Source organism: Giraffa tippelskirchi, chromosome 5 (assembly GCF_054371585.1).
Source record: "Giraffa tippelskirchi isolate mGirTip1 chromosome 5, T2T-mGirTip1v1.2.pri, whole genome shotgun sequence".
Lineage (NCBI taxonomy): Eukaryota > Metazoa > Chordata > Mammalia > Artiodactyla > Giraffidae > Giraffa > Giraffa tippelskirchi.
In genome coordinates, this window is record NC_137279.1 from 187,242,143 (window position 1) to 187,263,468 (window position 21,326).

At 53.2% G+C, this 21,326-nt stretch overlaps 1 protein-coding gene across 14 annotated transcripts in view; it reads right to left on the reverse strand.

Moving 5' to 3' along the window:
• Window positions 1–5,499: 5,499 nt before the first annotated feature.
• MROH2A (maestro heat like repeat family member 2A) overlaps window positions 5,500–21,326 on the reverse strand; it is a 52,377-nt gene continuing 36,550 nt past the window's right edge. For 8 of the 14 annotated variants that reach the window (XM_081491070.1, XM_081491066.1, XM_081491067.1 and 5 more), the window contains 16 exons: window positions 20,016–20,120; window positions 18,361–18,484; window positions 17,674–17,792; window positions 16,735–16,887; window positions 16,149–16,303; window positions 14,060–14,219; window positions 13,787–13,980; window positions 12,914–13,051; window positions 12,216–12,333; window positions 10,730–10,876; window positions 10,452–10,637; window positions 9,812–9,967; window positions 7,459–7,590; window positions 6,604–6,706; window positions 6,284–6,349; window positions 5,500–5,788 (listed from right to left, as the gene is read on the reverse strand). In XM_081491070.1, the coding sequence (XP_081347196.1) occupies window positions 5,667–5,788; window positions 6,284–6,349; window positions 6,604–6,706; window positions 7,459–7,590; window positions 9,812–9,967; window positions 10,452–10,637; window positions 10,730–10,876; window positions 12,216–12,333; window positions 12,914–13,051; window positions 13,787–13,980; window positions 14,060–14,219; window positions 16,149–16,303; window positions 16,735–16,887; window positions 17,674–17,792; window positions 18,361–18,484; window positions 20,016–20,120 (2,178 nt within the window). In that variant the 3' untranslated portion in view covers window positions 5,500–5,666. The remainder of the gene's footprint in view (window positions 5,789–6,283; window positions 6,350–6,603; window positions 6,707–7,458; window positions 7,591–9,811; window positions 9,968–10,451; window positions 10,638–10,729; window positions 10,877–12,215; window positions 12,334–12,913; window positions 13,052–13,786; window positions 13,981–14,059; window positions 14,220–16,148; window positions 16,304–16,734; window positions 16,888–17,673; window positions 17,793–18,360; window positions 18,485–20,015; window positions 20,121–21,326) is intronic. The other 6 variants (XM_081491075.1, XM_081491077.1, XM_081491074.1 and 3 more) reach the window with 3 other exon arrangements.

Sequence of the window (21,326 nt, forward strand, 5' to 3'; positions counted from 1 at the left end):
CAAGCAGTTTATTTGCAAAGGGAAGGAAACCCTGAAGAGGAGTGGGGAGTAGGGTGGGGAGTGATGACCACCAAGAAGGCAGCTCTCTGTGGGCAGCTGGAGCTGAATCCTGCTGCTTGCCGCTGGCAGCCAGTGCAGAAAACACGGTAGATTTATCCCACTGGAGGCACAAGGCCCTTGGGGATCCCAGCACTTTCCCTGTTGGTGATTGGCTGCTCCCGTGGTATTCATTTCCCTGTACTTCCGGGGGTCCACAAAGGCAGGTAAGAGGGCTTTAAAGTTCAGAGAGAGCCCGCGGGAGAGAAATGCAGATGCTGTGCTGGAGGTCAGGCCCTGTGCATTAAGATATAAGAACACAGGGATCCGGGTGGGGCACCGATGCATGGTTCCTTCAGGTAAATGGTTTGATATATGTGATATTTGTCTTTCTCTTTTGCACTGACTTCACACTGTATAACAGGCTCTAGGTTCATCCACCTCATTAGAACTGACTCAGATGCATTCCTTTTTGTAGGTGAGTAATATTCCATTGTGTATATGTACCACTGCTTCTCTATCCGTTCATCTGTCAGTGGACATCTGCATTGCTTCCATGTCCTGGCTATTGTAAATAGTGCTGCAGTGAACACTGGGGTACACGTGTCCTTTTCAGTTATGGTTTCCTCAGGGTATATGCCCAGTAGTGGGATTGTTGGGTCATATGGTAGTTTCATTCCTACTATTTTAAGCAATCTCCACACTGTTCTCCATAGTGGCTATATCAAGTTGCATTTCCACTAACAGTGCAGGAGGGTTCCCTTTTTTCCACACGCTCTCCAGAAATTATTGTTTGTAGATTTTTTTGATGATGGCCATGCTGACCTGTGTGTGGTGATACCTCATTGTAGTTTTGATTTGCATTTCTCTAATAATGAGCAGGGCAAAGGCTAATAGAGTTTTGCCAAGAGAATGCACTGGTCATAGCAAACACCCTATTCCAACAACACAAGAGAAGACTCTACATGTGGACATCACCAGATGGTCAACATCGAAATCAGATTGATTATGTTCTTTGCAGCCAAAGATGGAGAGGCTCTATACAGTCAGAAAAAACAAGACTGGGAGCAGACTGTGGCTCAGATCATGAACTGCTTATTGCCAAATTCAGACTTAAATTGAAGAAAGTAGGGAAAACCACTAGCCCATTCAGGTATGACCTAGATCAAATCCCTTATGAGTATACAGTGGAAGTGACAAATAGATTTAAGGGACTAGATCTGATAGACAGAGTGCCTGATGAACTATAGACAGAGGTTCATGACTTTGTACAGGAGACAGGGATCAAGACAATCCCCATGGAAAAGAAATGCAAAAAAGCAAAATGGCTGTCTGAGGAGGCCTTACAGATAGCTGGGAAGAGAAGAAAGTGAAAAGCAAAGGAGAAAAGGAAAGATATTTCCATCTGAATGCAGAGTTCCAGAGAATAGCAAGGAGAGATAAGAAAGCCTTCCTCAGTGATCAATGCAAAGAAATAGAGGAAAAAAACAGATTGGGAAAGACGAGAGATAACTTCAAGAAAATTAGAGATACCAAAGGAACAGTTCATGCCAAGATAGGCTCGATAAAGGACAGAAATGGTATGGACCTAACAGAAGCAGAAGATATTAAGAAGAGGTGGCAAGAATACACAGAAGAACTGTACAAAAAAGATCTTCATGACCCAGATAATCACGATGGTGTGATCACTCACCTAGAGCCAGACATCCTGGAATGTGAAGTCAAGTGGGCCTTAGAAAGCATCACTACGAACAAAGCCAGTGGAGGTGATGGAATTCCAGTTGAGCTATTTCAAATCCTCAAAGATGATGCTGTGAAAGTGCTGCACTCGATATGCCAGCAAATTTGGAAAACTCAGCAGTGGCCACAGGACTGGAAAAGGTCAGTTTTCGTTCCAATCTCAAAGAAAGACAATGCCAAAGAATGCTCAAACTACCGCACAATTGCACTCATCTCACATGCTAGTAAAGTAATGCTCAAAATTCTCCAAGTCAGGCTTCAGCAATACGTGAACCGTGAACTTCCAGATGTTCAAGCTGGTTTTAGAAAAGGCAGAGGAACCAGACATCAAATTGCCAATATCGGCTGGATCATCGAACAAGCAAGAGAGTTCCAGAAAAACATCTATTTCTGCTTTATTGACTATGCCAAAGCCTTTGACTGTGTGGATCACAATAAACTGTGGAAAATTCTGAAAGAGATGGGAATACCAGACCACTTGACCTGCCTCTTGAGAAACCTGTATGCAGGTCAGGAAGCAATAGTTAGAGCTGGACATGGAACAACAGACTGGTTCCAATTAGGAAAAGGAGTACGTCAAGGCTATACATTGTCACCCTGCTTATTTAACTTATATTGAGAGTACATCATGAGAAACGCTGGGCTGGATGAAGCACAAGCTGGAATCAAGATTGCCGGGAGAAATATCAGTAACCTCAGATATGCAGATGACACCACCCTTATGGCAGAAAGTGAAGAAGAACTAAAGAGCCTCTTGATGAAACTGAAAGTGGAGAGTGAAAAAGTTGGCTTAAAGCTCAACGTTCAGAAAACTAAGATCATGGCATCTGGTCCCATCACTTCATGGGAAATAGATGGGGAAACAGTGTCAGACTTTATTTTTTTGGGCTCCAAAATCACTGCTGATGGTGATTGCAGCCATGAAATTAAGAGACGCTTACTCCTTGGAAGGAAGGTTATGGCCAACCTAGATAGCATGTTAAAAAGCAGAGACATTACTTTGCCAACAAGGGTCTGTCTAGTCAAGGCTATGGTTTTTCCAGTGGTCATGTATGGATGTGAGAGTTGGACAGTGAAGAAAGCTGAGCACCGCAGAATTGATGCTTTTGAACTGTGGTGTTGGAGAAGACTCTTGAGAGTCCCTTGGACTGCAAGGAGATCCAATCAATCCATCCTAAAGGAGATCAATCCTGGGTGTTCATTGGAAAGACTGATGTTGAAGCTGATACTCCAATACTTTGGCCACCTCATGTGAAGAGTTGACTCATTGGAAAAGACTCTAATGCTGGGTGGGATTGGGGGCAGGAGGAGAAGGGGATGACAGAGGATGAGACGGTTGGATGGCATCACTGACTCGATGGACATAGGTTTGGGTAGATTCCGGGAGTTGGTGATGGACAGAGAGGCCTGGCGTGCTGCAGTTCATGGGGTCGCAAAGAGTCAAACATGACTGAGCGAGTGAACTGAACTGAACTGAATAATGAGCTATGTTGAGCATCTTTTCACCTGTTTAGTAGTCATCAATGGGTCTTCTTTGGAGAATGTCTGTTTAGGTCTTCTGCCCACTTTTTGATTGAGTTGTTTTTCTGGTATTGAGCTGAAGGAGCTGCTTGTATATTTTGGAGATTAATCCTTCGTCAGTTGTTTTGTTTGCTATTATTTTCAACCATTCTGAAGGTTCTTTTTTCATCTTGTTTCCTTTGTTGTGCAAAAGCTTTTTAGTTTACTTAATGGACAGTAACTTTTAAATAAAATATTGCAAATATTCACAAGACAGTGACAAATCCCATATACCAACATCCTGAGTAAATGGTCGTTACTACGTTACTGTGTGCAATGGTTTTTAAAGTTGATTAAAGATTAAGTTGCACACCTTTCCTTCCCATCGCCCTACCCGAGGTGACCATCTCCCTGTATGGATGTACCCTTTCCGCCCACAGCTTTACACTGCAACGTCACCTGAGTGTTTTAGCCAGCTCTGCTGCCATAACAAAACACCAGAGACTGGGTACTTAAACAACAGAACTGTGCTTCTGGAGACGAAGGCTGAGATCCAGGAGCCAGCACAGTTGGGCTCTGGGAAGACCCACTTCCTGGCCTGCAGATGGCTACCTTCTTGTGTCACGTGGAGAGAGCAGGAGCTACCTGTGTCTTTTATAAAGGGCACCAATCTTATCAAGAGGGCCCTACCCTCATGACCTCAGTCAAGCCCAGTCACCTCCCAAACCAGCCTCCTACTGGCTTTTCAAGCATCCTCCTGTGACACTGTTTTTTTAAATTTGCTGGATTACTGATTTGGGCATATTCTGTTTGCCAATCTGCTTATATGAACCAACCTAGTTTTATATAAATTGCAACTAACTTCTTCCATCTGTGACTTACTTACCTTTACGATGTTTTATTGTACAAAAGATACATTTATTTTTAATTTTTATGTTGATATGTTGTATCTTCATTTTTATTCAAGAAATTTTCTTTTTTTTTATTTTAAATTCCATTGCATGGCATGAGGCTCTTAGTTCCTCAACCAGGGACAGAACCTGAGCTCCCTGCAGTGGAAGCATGGAATTTTAACCACTGGACCACCAGGGAAGTCCCAGAAGATATATTTTAACATGGAAAAGTTAATCCTTAATTTTTAACTGGTTTCTCTTATTACTTTTAAAGGACATCCTACCCTACTCTCAGGATCAAAATGACTATATTGTCTTAAATTTTTGCTTTCTTAGTTTAGGTCTATAAACCATATGGAAATGCTTTCACAGGCATGAATGGAATTGATCAGAGACCGGACTGTGCAATTGTACAGCTTCTCCCAGGACCTATACTGAAGGGCACATTCCTTTCCCGCTGTGTCACTGGGACTTGAGTCTTCCAGCAGCCACCATCTTCATCACTTGGCAGGAGATAACTTCACTGTCTATTCCGTGGGCACCACCAGGAGTGTGAGACCAGTCTGCCGGGAAGCCTCTGGTGCGGGTTGGTTTTCTGGACTGCTTTGCAGTCCTCCCACTCATGGGCCCAGGGTGGTGACTGCCTTGGGCTTATACAGTGGGACTGGTTTGGGAATCCAACCTTCATCTGCTCTGGGGACACCCCGAGACTGTCCTGCTGGCAGCATAAGTGTAGGAAGAGTTTCCCTGCCCTTCTCCCCCTGTCTGTTCCTTGGACTTGAACATAATTCCTCCCTTTTGACCTTTCATGGATTCTGCTCCAGGTCTCACTGGGTCCCTTCGCATCCTGGCCCAGTGGACCCTGATATGAAAAAGATGAGGGTGGATGGTGTGGTGTCACTTCCTCCCTGAGGCCCCCCTGAGTTACACCCTGTGCACGGGCACCAGCACTGCCCTCACTGGTGGCCGCCCTCCCTCACCCTGGGGTGCATCACGGTCACTGGGAGGTGTCTCCTTTCCCTGTAAGAGCGGGGTTCCCGGAAGCAGGGCTGGACAGCAGCTGGGCTCCCCTGGCCGCCCCAGCACAGAGCCAGGCAGTGGACACACCGTCCATGTGGGAGGAACTGAAATGCAGTGAAGACACAAAGGGGACCCCAGATCCTCTGGCCTCACACACACACACACACACACACACACACACACACACACACACACACGTACGCACACACACACTCAGGGGACACAGGAATGAAACATCCCCGCTAGGACTGAAATTTCCTTTCACCCACTGTCTCAGCTCTGGGGCGTCATCACCTTGCAGTCAGGAATCTGCTCTCCAAATAGCAAGGGAGGTTTATTTCAATGGGAGGAAAGAAAGGGGCACTGATTATTTAAGAACAATACTTTTTCTTACAAACTGAATTAAAAGTGGTTCGCAGTGCCGCGGCGGGGTTTGGCCCCCAGGAGAAAGGCAGGTACGTTTTGCACTTGGACCACCTAGGAGATTCCTTCAGATGAAGCCAAAAGCCGCTGCTGACTGCAGGTATCCAAGATATTGAGAGTCTCCAGGGCTGCCCTCCGAACCCCGGGATCTGAGTCCAGCTGTAGCTCCTGGAGAGCTGAGAGTGAGCGTGTGAGGAGGAGGACAGGGCCCCGGCAGCAGGGCTCTCATCCTCCGCCCGCCCTGGGTAGTGCTGATGAGAGCTGACTTCAGGGCAAGGGGCTCACAGGGGCTTTAACTTCATCCCCGCCCTGAGTGTGAATTCGGAAGATGGCAGATGCAGTCATGTCTCCACACGCCTCTCCCATCCCTGGGGATTTCCGTCACTTCAACAGCGACAGGAAGATGACCCCCAGGCCCCAGCTGCTGTGTGGAGCAGCCAGAGGCATCAATGTATATGATGCGGAGCAGGCAGAAAGCACAGGGAACCATCAGAGCTGTCCTCCTAGAAAGCCCCCCACAGGTTCATCCCCTCTCTGTGCCCCAGCCACCCCCACCCGCCATCCCAAATACAACCAGAGTCAGCTGACTCTCCCCTCAGGCGGTTTCACTAAGCTCCCAGATGAGCAGGGTGGACTCATTTTTGACTCATACTTGAATCTCCACTACTTACAATTCCGTAATGCCGGAAAATCCAGCTTTTTCAAGTAATGCACAGACATCTGCTTCATAATGATTCCTAAAATGATAGCCAGAAATGCCCATCACACGAATATTAGGTCAGCGAGAGATTTGGTTCCACCTGATGAGAGTTTCTGTTAAGGGTTTAGTTCAGGGCGTCTATTTCAGCATCGGGCAGGTATGAAGTGCCATGGGAAACACATGGGGGACTTCTGCCCGAGCCTGAGTCCCAACACGTGTCCCCACTCCAGACCTGGGTCTGACTAGATGGTCTTCAAGGTCCCTCCTGCATCAGGAGACCTGCCTGCTCACCTGCCAAGTTACATGCAGCGATTCTGATCCTTGACAAGTTGCTTTTAACATAGGTCATTGTTTCTAGCAAGAAGTTGTAGAGAACAGCAGGCTTTTTCTGAGTCTGCAAAAAACAAGTGACGCCCAGAGCCATGGAAGAGGAGGTCCTGCAGACTGGCTGCTCACAGATGGCAGTCACCTGGTCACAGATGCCCATCTGGCTGATACTAGAGGGTCTGCCCAGAGAGGGCAAGTGCACATATCAAAGTCACACAGCAGATTAGCAGATGGGCAACTTAAGGACCTTCAGGTTTCTGTTACTCTACACTGGCCCACAGAGATTACACTCGTCCACAACCTGCACTGTCCCATTTGGTAGCCACTGGCCACACATGGTCCTTGAGAACCTGAAACGTGGCTTGCTGTTGTTCAGTTGCTCAGTTGTGTCCGACTTCCTGTGCCCCATGGACTGCAGCATGCCAAGCTTCCCTGTCCTTCACTATCTCCCGGAGTTTGCTCAAACTCATGCCCATGGATTCGATGATGCCATCCAACCAACGAGGCTAGTCTGAATTAAGTGTAAAGTGCCTCCTGGATACTAAAGGCATTATCCCAAAGAGGTAAACTATTACATTAATAATTGTATATCGATTGTCTGTTGAAATGACAATGATGTGGAACTACTGGGTTATATAAAATCTATTATTAAATTTGGTTTCACCTCATTTCACCTTTTTCAACAGAAATCTTAAAAATGGGTATGTGTTTTGCATTCGCTTTCTGTCGGACAGAGCTGGTCTCAACACCTCATGTTTAGCAGGATCACAGGATGAAGCCCCAAGCCCCTGGGGCTGTCCCCTGCCTCAGCTTCCTCACCAGGATGGAGCACAGGGCCATCTGGAAACCGGTCATCTCCTTGGGGGCAGTGGCGTCACTGTGGTCCGCGGCGCTCTCCAGGGCCTTCCAGCCCCAGAAGTGCACACAGTGAAACATGGTAGCCACACAGGCCTGCAGGACACAGGACAGGAGGCAGGAGAGGCGTCAGGCAGACCCGGGGGGTTCACTCGAGGGGTGGGGCTGGCGGGGCTGGCGTTCCATCAGTGAGTTAGAGGGCAGCCCCCAAAGGCCTCATGAAGCCAAAGAAGGGTGGGGTGATGAGCCCCAGGGGGATGCCTGGGAGCCAAGCCCTACTGGCCCGTGTGACACCTTGGGTGTGTTTACTAAGAAGCCCCATGGGTGCCGATGCAGCCCCACTGCCCCCTCAGCCACTGGCCAGCACTTGGTGCCCTCAGCAGCCCTGCCGGGACCTACCCCTCCAGGAGCCTGGGGTTTGGGGGCCTGGCTGCAAGCCCCCAGACCCCCTCTCCCCAGCTCTCCCTGTCCCTGTCACCAGCAGGAACCAGGCCCCTGGTCTCGGTCTCTGCTGGGGTTGGGCCATAGGAAGGTACTGGAATGGAGGGCAGGGAAGGGGGTTGGGGTGTGTGCTCCCCCAGGAGCAGGCGTGGCAACAGCACCCATGGGGGCCCCGAGCCATGCTGGCCTCTCTTCTTTGTGGCTCCTTCATCAAAGCCTCTCATTCCCTTTTGGGGTAGGCGGTCACTTTCTTCTCTGAAGCCCTGCCTCCAGGTGAGTTGCTGATAAAACATGAAAGGACTGTAAACTTTTGATAGAAGGCAGTGAGGATGATGAAAGTGTTAATTGCTTCAGTTGTGTCTGACTCTTTGAGACCCATGGACTGTAGTCCGCCAGGCTCCTCTGTCCATGGAATGCTCCAGGCAAGAATACTAGAGTGGGCAGCCATTCCCTTCTCCAGGGGATCTTCTCAATCCAGGGATTGAACATGAGTCTCCTGCATCGATGGCAAATTCTTTACTGTCTGAGCCACGAGGGAAGCCTTTGACTGTGTGGATCACAACAAAACGTGGAAAATTCTTAAAGAGATGAGAATACGAGACCACCTTACCTGTCTCCTGAGAAACCTGTATGCAGATCAAGAAGCAACAGAACCAGACATGGAACAACAGACTGGTTCAAAATTGGGAAAGGAGTGCAACAAGGCTGTATATTGTCACCCTGTTAAATAACTTATATGCAGAGTACATCATGTGGAATTCTGGGATGGATGAATCACAAGCTGGAATCAAGATTGCAGGGAGAAATATCAACAGCCTCAGATAGGCAGATGACATCACTCTATTGGCAGAAAGTGAAGAGGAACTTAAGAGCCATGAGATGAGGTTGAAAGAGCAGAGTGAAAAACCTGTCTTGAAATTTAGCATTCAAAAAACTAAGATCATGGCATCTGTACCCATCACTTCATGGCAAATAGATGGGAGAAAAGTAGAAACAGTGGCAGATTTTATTTTCTTGAGTTCCAAAATCACTGCAGACAATGACTGCAGCCATGAAATTAAAAGACGCTACTCCTTGGAAGAAAAGCTATGACAAACCTAAACAGCATATTAAAAAGCAGAGACAAATGGCTTTGCCAACAAAGCTCCGTATAATCAAAACTATGGTTTTTCCAGTGTCTTGTATGAATGGGAAAGTTGGACCATAAAGAAGGCTGAGTGAAGAAGAACTGATGCTTTCAAAGTGTGGTGCTGGGGAAAACTCCTGGAAGTCCCATGGACTGCAAAGAGATCAAACCAGTCAATCCTAAAGGAGGATATCAACCGTGAATATTCATTGGAAGGACGGATGCTGAAGCTGAAGCTCCAACATTTTGGCCATCTGCTGTGAAGAGCCAACTCATTGGAAAAGACTCTGATGCCAGGAAAGATTGAGGACAGGAGGAGAAAGCAGTGACAGAAGATGAGATGGTTGAATAGCAGCATCGACTCAATGGATGTGAATCTGAGCAAACTCTGGGAGACAGTGCAGGCTAGGGAAGCCTGGCGTGCTGCAGTCCATGTGGTCCCAGGGTCGGACAGAACATAGTGACTGAAAGACAGAACAAAGGGTGGCTGGTGAAGGCATCTGGAGAGGAAGGAAAGTATGCCATGTTTCCCCTCACAGAGCCGAGACTCCTCAATCAGCCAGTTTGCGGGTTGTCTTGACTGGTCCCTTTCTCAGCCTGGTGGGAGGAACCAGCAGATGGTGACCTCTGGGGTCCCAGGAAGACTGAGTGAGGTGGGGGACACCCCAGCTAGCCAGGGCGGCTGCCCCGAAGCATGTGTTCCTTTGTGGGGACAACGGGCATTGCTCACACAGCCCAGGTATGTCTCACCTGGGCGGCATCGGAGCAGGGGTCCTGGCAATGTAGCATGAGGGGCACCCAGGCTTTCTTCACTTCCTGCTTGAAGAAATGCTTCTTGGAAATCCTGACCACCTGTGCCAGCTTCCCGAAGAGGATGAAGGCTTTTAAACGCAGCAGCTCGCTCTCCTGCAGCCAAGACGGACAAGCTCTTTCTGAAACGTGGGAAGCGAGAAGCCCAACAAAACCCCAGCCATTCGCCCTGGACCTTCTTAAACGCCTTGGTGCCTGCAAAGCCTTCTGGATCATTCCATCAGGATGGAGTGCCTCCTGCAGGGCTCTGGGGACTGGGCAGTATTCTGGTGTTTGTGACCTTCTCCTCCTTAGATGGGGGCTGCCCTGGATCTGATCGCCTACCACCCCAACCTAGCAGAGGCCCACCCCACACATCACAGGTGTCCAAAGGGCCCTGGAGCAAAAAAAATTTTTTTTTTACCCAGCTCCCATGATAAGCCAACTGATACATCAGCACCCAAGTCCGAACTGCAGCCCTTTTCACTCCAGGGCTCCTCTCTCCTTTAGGGCATGAGCAGTGGTCACCTGTCTACTGAGCAGCCATTCATGGGGACCCCTGTGAGGGCCAGGGCCAAGCAAGGTGCCAGTGTGGACTCACGTTGTCAAAGAAGGCTCTGCACTGCTCGGAGATGGCGTTGAAGCTGGACCCCAGGTCCCCTTCCCGCAGCTCGACCAATACCTTGGCCAGGACCTCCAGGCCCTCGGAGGTCACGCTGGTGCTCACGCCCGGCCCCCGCAGGGAGCACAGGCCCTTCTCCAGTAAGAGCTTCCGGTACTGCCTCACCTGGGGGACATGAGGCCGTCAGCCCCCTCCTGGCTGCCCGGGACACGCCGGCAGGGGCGCTTCACCCCGCCCCCGGCCCGGCCCCCGCGGACCTTCCTGGGGGCGCCAAGGGCCATGTTGCCGAGGGCGCGCAGGGAGAGCACCCGCAGGACCTCGTCCTCCTGCTCCGCGCCCTTCTCCAGCATCAGCACCGCCCGCCTCAGCAGCTTCTCCTGGTGCAGGATCGGGTCACTCATGAGCTGGAAAGGAGAGCTGTTCACAGTCACTCCCGAGAGAGGCTCTCGTTCCTCAGCCTCAGAACGGGACAGGTGATGCGGCTCAATGCCCAGAGCAGCGTCCCTGGGAACAGGAGAGCTTCGGAGCTCCACCTCCCGGGGCCGGCTCTGGGCTCCTCCGCCGCCAGCTGTGGGACCCTGGCAAGTCCCTGGACCCCTCAGAACCTCAGCTTCCTCCCCTGTAAAAAGGGCGACAGCAGTACCTGCCTCACGGGGTCGCTTTGGGGCTCCGATGCGGAAATCCTAGCTGAGTGTTATCCATAGGAACACACCCTTTGGTCATTGGTTCCTTTGGTTAACATAATGGGAGCGGCCACGGTGTGCAAGAGCCACGCCCACTGAGTCAGAGCAGAAATGCACAAGATGCCCGGATTCTACTCACCTGGGCCTCGGAGAGTCACTCCTGGGCTCGCACCCAAAACGCTGGGCCCTGGGGACCACGGGGAGCCCTTTGGCATGCCTGGGTGCACCTGTGTTTTATAAACCTTGGTGGTGGTGGTTTAGTTGCTAAGTCGTGTCCGACTCTTTGAACCCAGTGGACTGTAGCCCGCCAGGCTCCTCTGTCCATGGAGATTCTCCAGGCAAGAGTACTGGGGGAGTGGGTTGCCCTTCTTTCTCCAGGGGAATCTTCCCGACCCAGGAATTGAACCCAAGTCTCCTGCAGTGCAGGCAGATTCTTTACCGACTGAGCTACAAGGGAAGCCCCATTATAAACCTTAAGAAAACTAAATAGCCAGTGGGTGACCCCAGAATGGAAAACTGATTCTTCAGCCTTCTACAGAACAAGTCTACCAGCCCCACCCTAGGGCGATGGTTGGTTCTGATGACACCCTGGGTGTCAGACAGCCATCAAGATTTCCCCCCAAAAGTTTTCTGGCCAATTCCCTCAGGACCCAATAAGGAAAGGTAGCTGGTCACCAGAGGCTCTGACCCCCCTTCTGGGCCTTCCTGCCCGGCTCAGCCTGGCTCGCCTCTCAGAGCCCTCTGCCCAGCCTTCCCAGGAAGCCCTCCTCTGGCCCCGGGTTGCTGGCACTCACCACATCACGCGGCCCTTGGCAGCTGTCCTACAGGGCACAGGGCAGGTCTCAACCCCTTTCCCCTTGGTGCCCGCCCTGAATTAAGAGCTTGATGAATGAATGGAGGAGGGAATGAGGGATGTTCGCCTGTCCCTCCAACCCCGGACTCAGAGCCCGGGTGCCTTTCCTAAGATGAGCCCTCAGGACAGCCCAGGGGTCGCCCACCACCCCACCGCAGGTCCCGCCCGCCCCCCGCCCAGCCCTCCACACCCCCGCCAGGGCCTCACTTCCACGCAGACCGCGGTGCTGCTGATGCGGCAGCTCAGGGCCTCCGAGGCCAGGCCCCTGAGCACCAGCTCCGACAGTCTCTGCCTGTAGCAGCCCTCGGGGCTCTGCACCCACAACCTGCAGGGACGGCACCACGGAAGGGGCTTCTCAGCTCCTGCCCGGCACAGCCACTCTGCAGCAGGGCGCACAGAGCTGGGCTCCCAGGTCAGGGGGTCACTGAAGTACGGACCCTCCACCTCCTCTTTATAAAAAGTGAAAGCGCAAGTGTCCGACTCTGCGACCCCATGGACTGTAGCCTGCCCGGCTTCTCTGTCCACGGAATTCTCCAGGCCATAAGACTGGAAGATTCTCTAGGGGAATCTTCCCAACCCAGGGATGGACCCAGTTCTCCACTTTACAAAAAGGGGACCAGAATGAGGGTCTAGACCCAGGAAGGAACTCCCGGTCCTGCCGTCCTGGCCCGGCTAGGAAGCCCTTTGTGACCCTGGGCACACCCCACCCACCTGGGACCTCGCTTTCTTGCCTTGGAGCAGGAAGGGCTGGAAGAAAATATTTCCTTTGCCCTGCACCCTCCTGCCACTCAGAGTCTGGGATGTGGGTCAACATGGCAATCCCCCCGCCTCCGGAGTAAGGCATTTAGCCGGGAGGCCCAGACCTTCTAGCCAGACGATGGAGCCCTGGGGAGCCAGGCACCCACCTGGCCAGCTGGCTGACTCCCTGCAGGAACGTCAAGCTGCTTTCCAGAAGCGTCCACACGCCCTGCTCCTCCAGGGTGCAAAGCAGAGACTCACTGTTGAGTCTCCTGAACAAGAGCTGCATGGATCTGATTGTGATCCTGGAAGAAGGTGGGGCCGCCTGAGGGTGAGGCTGACCTACTGGGAGCACCCACCCTGCCTTCGATAAGCTCTTGGGTAAGCTCCACACCCAGGCCCATGAAGGGGCACCCAGCACAGTCAGGGAGATTTGCTCAGGGCCCAAGAGCAGTCGTGGGAGACGGTGGGTCTGGAAACTCTGAAAACCACACAGTGCTGGACCCACATAAGGGAGGGTCATAAGCTGAGCTTCCAGAAATTTCTCCTCCCCATCAAGAAGGGAAAACGAGGACCTTTCAGTGGAGGTGACACTTGTAGTCCAGTGACTTTTTCTTCTTCTTCTTTTTTTTAAGAAAATTTATTTATTTGGCTTTACACGGCCTTACAGTAGAAAATCTGCCTGCAATGTGGGAGACCTGGGTTCAATCCCTGGGTCGGGAAGATCCCCTGGAGAAGGGAATGGCTACCCACTCCAGTATTCTTGCCTGGAGAATCCCATGGAGGGAAGAGTCTGATGGGCTACATACAGTCCATGGGGTCACAAAGAGTTGGTCACTACTGAGCAACAAACACTTTCACAGGGTCTTCATTTCAGCACGTGGGAGCTAGTTCCCTGACCGGGGATTGAACCGGGGCCCTCTACATTAGGAGCTCGGAGTCTTAGCCACTGGACCACCAGGCAAGTCCCCAGTCGAGTGACTGCATCCAGCCCAGGCTCACAGCCTCAGCACACCGCACCTTCCCACACTCAAGCGCACCTCTTCAGGCTGACCTCCTCAGGGAGGGTCCCCGTGTGGACGAGTCTCCACGTCTTCAGCACGGGCGACACAGCCTCCGGGCCCTGGCTGCCACCCAGCTGCAGGAGGAGCGTGTAGATGAGATCCGGGAAGAGATCCAGGAGCCTGTCGTCCCAGTCCATCCTCTCCACGAGCAGGTGGAGGGTGCACAGGGTCTGCAGAGAGGAGAGAGGAGAGCCGGAGGCGGCAGGGGTCCTACTGAGCCCCCCGAGGCAGGCCCGCCCCCCGCCTCACCATCAGAGGGTCCACCGCCGCCAGGCGCCAGACGTCAGCCTTAGAGGCTGCGTTGGCCCTGGGCGAGAACCTTGCCTGCAGCCGACCCATCAGCGCGTGGAGCATCGTCCGGGCAAAGGGCACATTCTCGGCCACAGCCAGCCACACCTCCCTCAGGTGGCTAGTCAGAGATGGGGACAAGGACTGTGGGTTTGGGGTCATGTGCCCTGGCAGGTCAAAGCCCCCCGAGGACCACCCGGCAGCCCCCGGAGTAGGGGCTGGACCTTGGAGGCAGGGTCTTAGGAGGGGAGCGAGCCACCAAGGCTGCACAACCAGAGGCCGAGTCCCGCCCCGCACCTCTGCCCATGGTCCTCCTGGGAAGCCACGGCCCTCTCTCTCTCTCTCTCTCTCTCGGAAGGCCCAGCTCTGCTGCTAGGGGACCCGGGAGTCCCCACCGGGCCGACTGTGTGATGACTTCATGGACACGTCCAGTCATAGCCTCCCAGTGCCTAGGTGTGTCAGGCAGCTTGCTGATACCTATCACTTCCTCCTCCCAACACATCTAGGTGCAAGGAGCCTTCGTCTCCATTTCCACAGAAGAAGAAATGCCGCCCGAGGAGGTCAGGGAATCTGCCAGACTACAGCTTGGAGCGGCCTTCCTGACCCCAAGTCCAAGCCCGAAGCCCTGCTGAGAAGGGGAGGGACAGTGAGTTAAGGAGCCTCTACACACAGGTATAGGCAGGTGGGGTCTGGTGGGCGCTAAAGGGCTAAAGCCACGAATCCAACAGGATCAGCCTGCCTATTCGAATCCACAGAACCAAACGCGTAAGGGCAGATAAGTGAGTTTTGTCAAGGATGGGGAAAATGTGACGGGGCCCAATGGGAACCAAAGAGAACGGTGGGCACAACACACTCATTAAAAACACACAGAAAGAAGCCACAGGCGTGCAAGAAATCAGCAAGTGGGGACCTCAGCCCTATAACTCAAACAGCCACATGAGTTCGAAGGCGGCCCTGGGCTCCAGGAAAGAACGGAGACTGGCTGACACCTTGACGCGTCTGAAACCCTGAACCAAAGCCTGGCTTGGCCACGCCCAAGCACCTGACCACACAGACCAGATGATAACCAGGTGTTGTTCCAAGCGTCCAAGCTGGAAGCAATCTGTTATGCAGGAATAGCTAACTAATACAGTGAAAGCCTGCCTGCCAGAGGCCCCAGCCCAGCACTGCTCTGAGAGGGGCTAACCCTCGTTAAAGCACGCCACTTGCATGGCAATGCTCTCCAACCTGGACCCGGGGAAGGGCTGCCCTTCAGAGAAGCAGCTGCACGTGGGGCCAGGCCTGCATCTCACACGTTTGACACCTGTGCTCGAAACTCTCTTTTCTGTCTGCTCCCAGCATCTGCCACGTCTCTCTCCACCAAGCCTCAAGGCTGCCCTTCGTTCCTTGGTCTCTGCTGCTCTGGGGACGCCTGCCCCCCTCTTTCTGGGCCCTCCCCAGTATATACCAATTTGATCCCAGCACACTCACTCAAACTGGTGAGCTCCTACCAGCTGCCTGCGCAATGCCGTGACACAGACAAGGCACTGGGTGCAGTTCAAGATAACACGAAGAGGAAGGCTTGCCTTGCTTCCCTGTGAGGCCACCTGAGAGCCTGAGGGGCTGTCATTTCACTCCTTGGGCACCTGGGTCACTTCCCTCTCGGGGCCCCATTTGGAAAGGGGGAAGGGCCGAGTGGAGCTTCTCCAGAGGCCTGCTCGGGCCCTGGGGACCACGTCCTGCAGTCTGTCCGGCCCAGAGTTCCGTCCTCTGCAGGGAGGAGAGGGCTGTCGAAGGGAGAGCCCAGAGGGGTGGCCAGGACCCGTGAGATGTGAGATCCGGACTCCAGCTCGATAGCACGGAGCTGGAGCATCGAGGCTCCAGGTCCGAGGTTCCCAGAGGCTGTACCACCCACAGAGATGCAAGGAGGGGGGTATGACCACCCTCCTCCCCTGCCAAAGGTCAGACAAGGCACCGCTCAAGGCCCCAGGCTCCTGGGATGTGTCCGTGGTGGCGGGTCAGGCCAGTCTGGGGGGCACGGGAGGGGGTGGCCCCGCACCCGGGCACCCACCTCTCCATGGGCAGGGGCTGACGCAGGAGCGCCGTGAGGACAGTCTCCTGGTGGTAGTGGGCCAGCAGAAAGATGCCCTCGATCAGTAGGCGCCGCACCTCCTGGTGGTCCACCACAGGCAGGTGCACCAGGATGGCACCCAGGATCTCAGCCACCTGGGGGTGGGGTCAGGGCATCACCGGACAGCCCGCCCTCGGGGGCCCCCTGCCTTCCCCACACCACACACCCCTCCTCCTGCCCAAGTGGACGCTGGGCAGGCTAACCTGCCAGGGGCCGGGCACAGCTCAGCCACTTCCCAGGCATCCTCTGGTCTCTTCGGGGATTTTATTACATTTTCAGCATGGGAGGTGCCACTCTCCAGGAGGGCCAGCCTCGTGCCTCCAGCCCAGCATCCACTCACAGATCAAGCCTTCTTCAGCAGGTTCTTTCCCCTTCCAGAACCCGACTTCCTCCCCCTCTTTATAATCAGGGACATGGGGATGGTGGGGAGCCCTTAGCAAGCGAGGCTGGGCCCCTCTGCCTGGCCCTCTAGGCTGGATGCACCAGGCAGCCCCAGGCCCCGGGAGGCCCGGCCGTGGGCTGTCACCTTGTCTTCCAGCTCCTTGACCCGCATCTGGAGGAAGGTGCATATCCAGGTGACAGAGGCCTTGTCGTGCTGGAGGTCCATGGCCCCGAAGTTCTCGCAGAGCTTCTGGACCAGCGAGACCACCTCGTCGCAGTTGAACTGCAAGCAGGCCACCTACAGCCAGAGCAGGCTGTTCCTGGGTCCAACTCCAAGCCCAAGGGCTCCCCTGCCTGCCCCTCTCTGCTCAGTGTCGCAGCCCCAGCCCAGCCCCCCTCCTCCCGCAAACCATCCCGCAGCCTCCTCTCTCCCCCTTCCAGCCTCCGGCCCTGTCAATCACAGGCCATCTTGGAGATCACTCAACATCAAAGCCTGGGGGACACTCGCCAACCCCTCCCTCACCCCATCGCCTGCCCCCACCCCTCTGAACCCCGCACAGGAAGCTTCTCCCCAGACCCTCCCAGCCCTGCCTCTACGGCCCTGCACCTTCCCTGGGAGTGTGCTCTGAGTCCTGCAGCCCTTTGATCTGTCCTGCTGATGCACACCCCCCACCCCCCACAATCCACAGACCCTCCTCTGGCCCCTGAGGCAGAAGAGGCCTCGCCCCTCTGCAGCCCCAAGGGTCTGGGCAGCCCTGGACACTTGTAGTGACCGGGTGCCATCAGCCTGCCCGTGGGCCGACACCTGTGTGCAGGGCCCCCTGTTCAGTTCTTTCTGGGGCTCCCGCAGTGTAGCACATGATATAGACAAAGAAAAGACAGCTGGAGTCTGTGACACACCTACTGTGTGCCAGGCACCACAGTGGGTACTGTACATATCATAGGTCACTTAAATACACATGACTTGAGTTGGACCAAAGGCTGTGGAAGACCCAGGGAAGACCATCAGGAGGATCCTGGCCCCGCCCCCAGAGATGGCCCAGGCACCTGGAGGCCTCTCCCACACAGCCTTCCTGCTCATCACCTTGGCGATTCTGGAGGATACGCCAAAAATCTTCTCCATGTCTGAGCCCTGCAGGTCCTCCTTGCATTTCTCAAGCTCCAGCTCCTTGGAGGCGCCCCAGGAGGAGCAGGTCTGGCTTGCTGGTGGGATACAACGTTAGGCACGATCGTTCAGGACCAAGGGCCCACATCATGGTGGGCCCCTTTCCTCCCCCGCCCATGCTCCCACCCCCGGCCCTTGGGTTGCCTTGGCTCCCTGGGCCTGGACCACTCTCCAGCATCTGGACATCCCATCCCTCTTGCCTGGCCCCTGGAACCATCTCTGTGCACAGCTCAGATGGGCATTCTGCCAGCTGCTGAGCCAGAGGCAAACCCACCCTGAAGGTCCCCCAACTGCCTTCCCCTCTGAGTTTGTTTCTGGCTGGTTCCGCTGCATCCTTAGTATCTGTGAGGCGGCCCTGTCCAGTGGGGCCCCTCATGTGCCATCAGCGAGTCGTGCTGACCCAATGAGCCTCTCCTTCTAGAAGCTTCCATGACCTCTCAGTGAACTCTGCACCCCCCGCCCCCGCTGGTCACCCTTGTTTGTCTATAGAGAGACCACAATCCCCGCCGCCCCCCAGGACAGCCCCACAGCTGATTGCCTGATATTGGTCCTCCCTCTCGGCCTGGAGATCCCCGGTCCTGCCCACCGGCACCACCCCTCCCATACCGTGAAGATCCAGCAGGCTGGCCAGGACATCCATGGAGGCCAGGCGGGTTTTTCTGTGTGAGTCGCAGGTGCCTGGTGCGATGAGTCCCACCAGGCTGCCAAACTGCCCCAGCTTCAGCGGGATCTGAGGGACGGGAGACCTCAGAGCTCACACCCTCTGTCCAGCTGAGCACACCTGGTGATGCCCGAGGGCAGTGCATCCAGGGGCCAAAGACAGTGAACCCTGCTCTGAAAGCACCCCTGTTTGGGAAGGGAGAGGATGCCACCATCTGCCCAAGCCCGAGCTTCCGTCCCCAGGCTCCCCCAGCTTGGGCCCCGGGAGGCTGAGCAGCTACGATGTCGCCACGTGACCCAGGCCCAGATGCTAGGTCCCAGTGCCTGCCTTGTTCCTATAACTGAGTCCTGCCTTCAAATCTGGGCTCCCCCACTCCCTAGCTGCGTGACCTGGGAGAGTCTTAGCCTCACACCCTCTTGTTCCTGTCTGCTACTCATCAGAGATGATAATTGTTGAGTCCTGCTCCAAAGCCACAAGTGCAAACCCTGTACCAAGGCCACAGAAGCAGAGCCCAGAACCAAGGTCACCTCTGAAACTGACTGAGCCCCTTGGTAACCATTGCCAAATTTCCCGTGATCATCACCAGCAGGCTTCCTGACCCCCAAATTAGACAAAGATGCCCACCCTGGTAGTCACTCTACAGCACCCTAATGCCAACCTTCCCCCAGGAATTTTCTTTGTCTTGAGGCTATAAAAATTGACTACCAACCCATGAAAACTGTTGGGTCTCCCCAGTCTGTCAGGAGGTCGGCTCACTGTGCTTGCAGGGCCCACATCATCTCTGCTTTTCGTTCTTAATAAACTCACTCCCTTCTGAAATGCTGTGTGTCTGGAAAGTCTTTTCTAACTGCACTCGCACTGCCTTAGCAACAATGGTGCCCCTTCTCTCAGCGGGTGTTGTGAGACTCACGACCGAGAGTCCAGGTGAAACACTGTGCAGCACCGAGTTACTTAGCACTGGTCTCAGCCACTGGTTCACTTTGCTGGGCCTGGGTCCCACCTGGACGGTGCTCCAGGGCTGCGGTCCTGCCCCACCTTGTCCTCACCGTGCACTGGCCCCAAGACCCCATCTTCCTCCTCCCAAGGCCATCCCTGAAGACTAGACAGTCGAAGAGTAGGAGCCCAAAAAATGCAGGAAGAAAAGAGGGCTTGTGGAGCCATGTCAGAGGCTCCATCACCAAAAAACCTCATTGCTTTTCTAGATTTTGCGATGTGGATGGCATTTGTTAAGCTTTGTAAAATTTGTCATTTTGTAGTGATTCATTTTCTCACTCTAAGTAAATACTTTCCTAATCAATGTGGTATTCATAATCATGTACCCTGTTCTCTTAAAGAGGGCCCTCACCCCTGTGTGAACCTCAGGCTCCTCAAAACCCGGATCCACACCACACCCTGCCCATCCTCTCTCACCACCCCGGAGGCCCAGGGCCAGCTCCTTCTGGGTCTCCTTCGACATTCCCCAGTGAGGCAGCCTCTTCCCAAGGGTCTCTCCAGGGGCAGAACTGGATTTCAGAGGCATTTCCTCTCCTGGGATAGAGACTGGCATTTCCCTGTGGGTGTCAGCAAGGCAGGCTGTGGGGGGCGGGGCTCCGGGACTCACACAGACACCGATGCTTTGGACATAGATCTGCATGAGATGGAGATGGAGGTTCACCGCCTTCTCCCGCTCCCATTCTTTCTCCGACAAGATCCACTTCTCCAGGAGCTAAGGGGAGAGCCCAGAACACAGATGGGACTTTAAAGTCCCGAGACCAGCCTTTCCTGGCCAACTGCTGCTCTCCTCCACTCTCCCACTCAGAGCCTGATTTTCCAAGCTCTGGGAGGTTCCCAGGTCCCCCTGCCCCCGACACTAGGGAGATGAGGCCATGAGCAAACAGAGAACAATGCCAACATCCTCACCAAGCTGGTGCTTGGCTGATGAGTTTGGCTTTGTTCCAAGTGTCTGCCTGTAGGTGAAAATGCCACTAGCACAGTCCATCCTGCACCCCAGCACCTGCATGCTCCTGCACCTAACAACGCAGCTTGGCAAAACAGGGAGCAAAAACTGATAGAACTGAAAGGAGAAACCAACAAATCCACAGTGACAGAGATTTCAGTACGTCTTTCTCAGAAAGAGGAAGACAGAGAAGACAAAATCAGGAAGGCTGTAGAAAACTTGGACAACACTTCCAACAATCCCTGGCTTAAGTGATGTTTAGGAACACATCATTCAGTGCAGCAGAATACTTTACAAGCACACACAGAACGTTCACCAAGGCAGATCATACGTGGGCAACAAATTAAGTCTCGATGGATTTAAAAGACTTTGAATTGTAAAAAGTATGTCCTCAGACTACAAAGGAGTTAAATTAGAATCAAAACCAAAAAGGTCTCTGGAAAACTCTCAAATATTTGGAAATTTCTAGATGACCCATGGGTCAAAGGAGAAGTCAAAAGAGAAATGAAAATGCATCTTGAAACTAAAATTAGAACACAATGTATCGATATCTGTGGGGTATAGCCTCAAAGAACAAAGTCAGTGGACTTACACTATCTGCTCCTGATTTCAAGACTTACTATAATGTTGACAGGATAATGAAGACAGGATGACACTGGTGTAAAGATGGACAAAAACATCAATAGAGCAGAACAGGTATCTAGAAATAGACCCACACGTATGCGGTCAATTGATTTCTGACAAAGATGCAAAGGTAATTCAGTGGAGCAAAGACAGTCTTTCCATCAAATCATCAAATGGTGCTGAAACAATTGGTTATCCATGTGCAAAAAAATTAAAACAAATTAAACTTTGATCCATATTTGAAAACTGAGCTCAAAATACATCATAGACTTCAATGTAAAACCTGAAACTATCAAGTTCTAGAAGAAAATCTAGGAGAAAATCTTTGTGACCTTGGTTAGTAAAGATTTC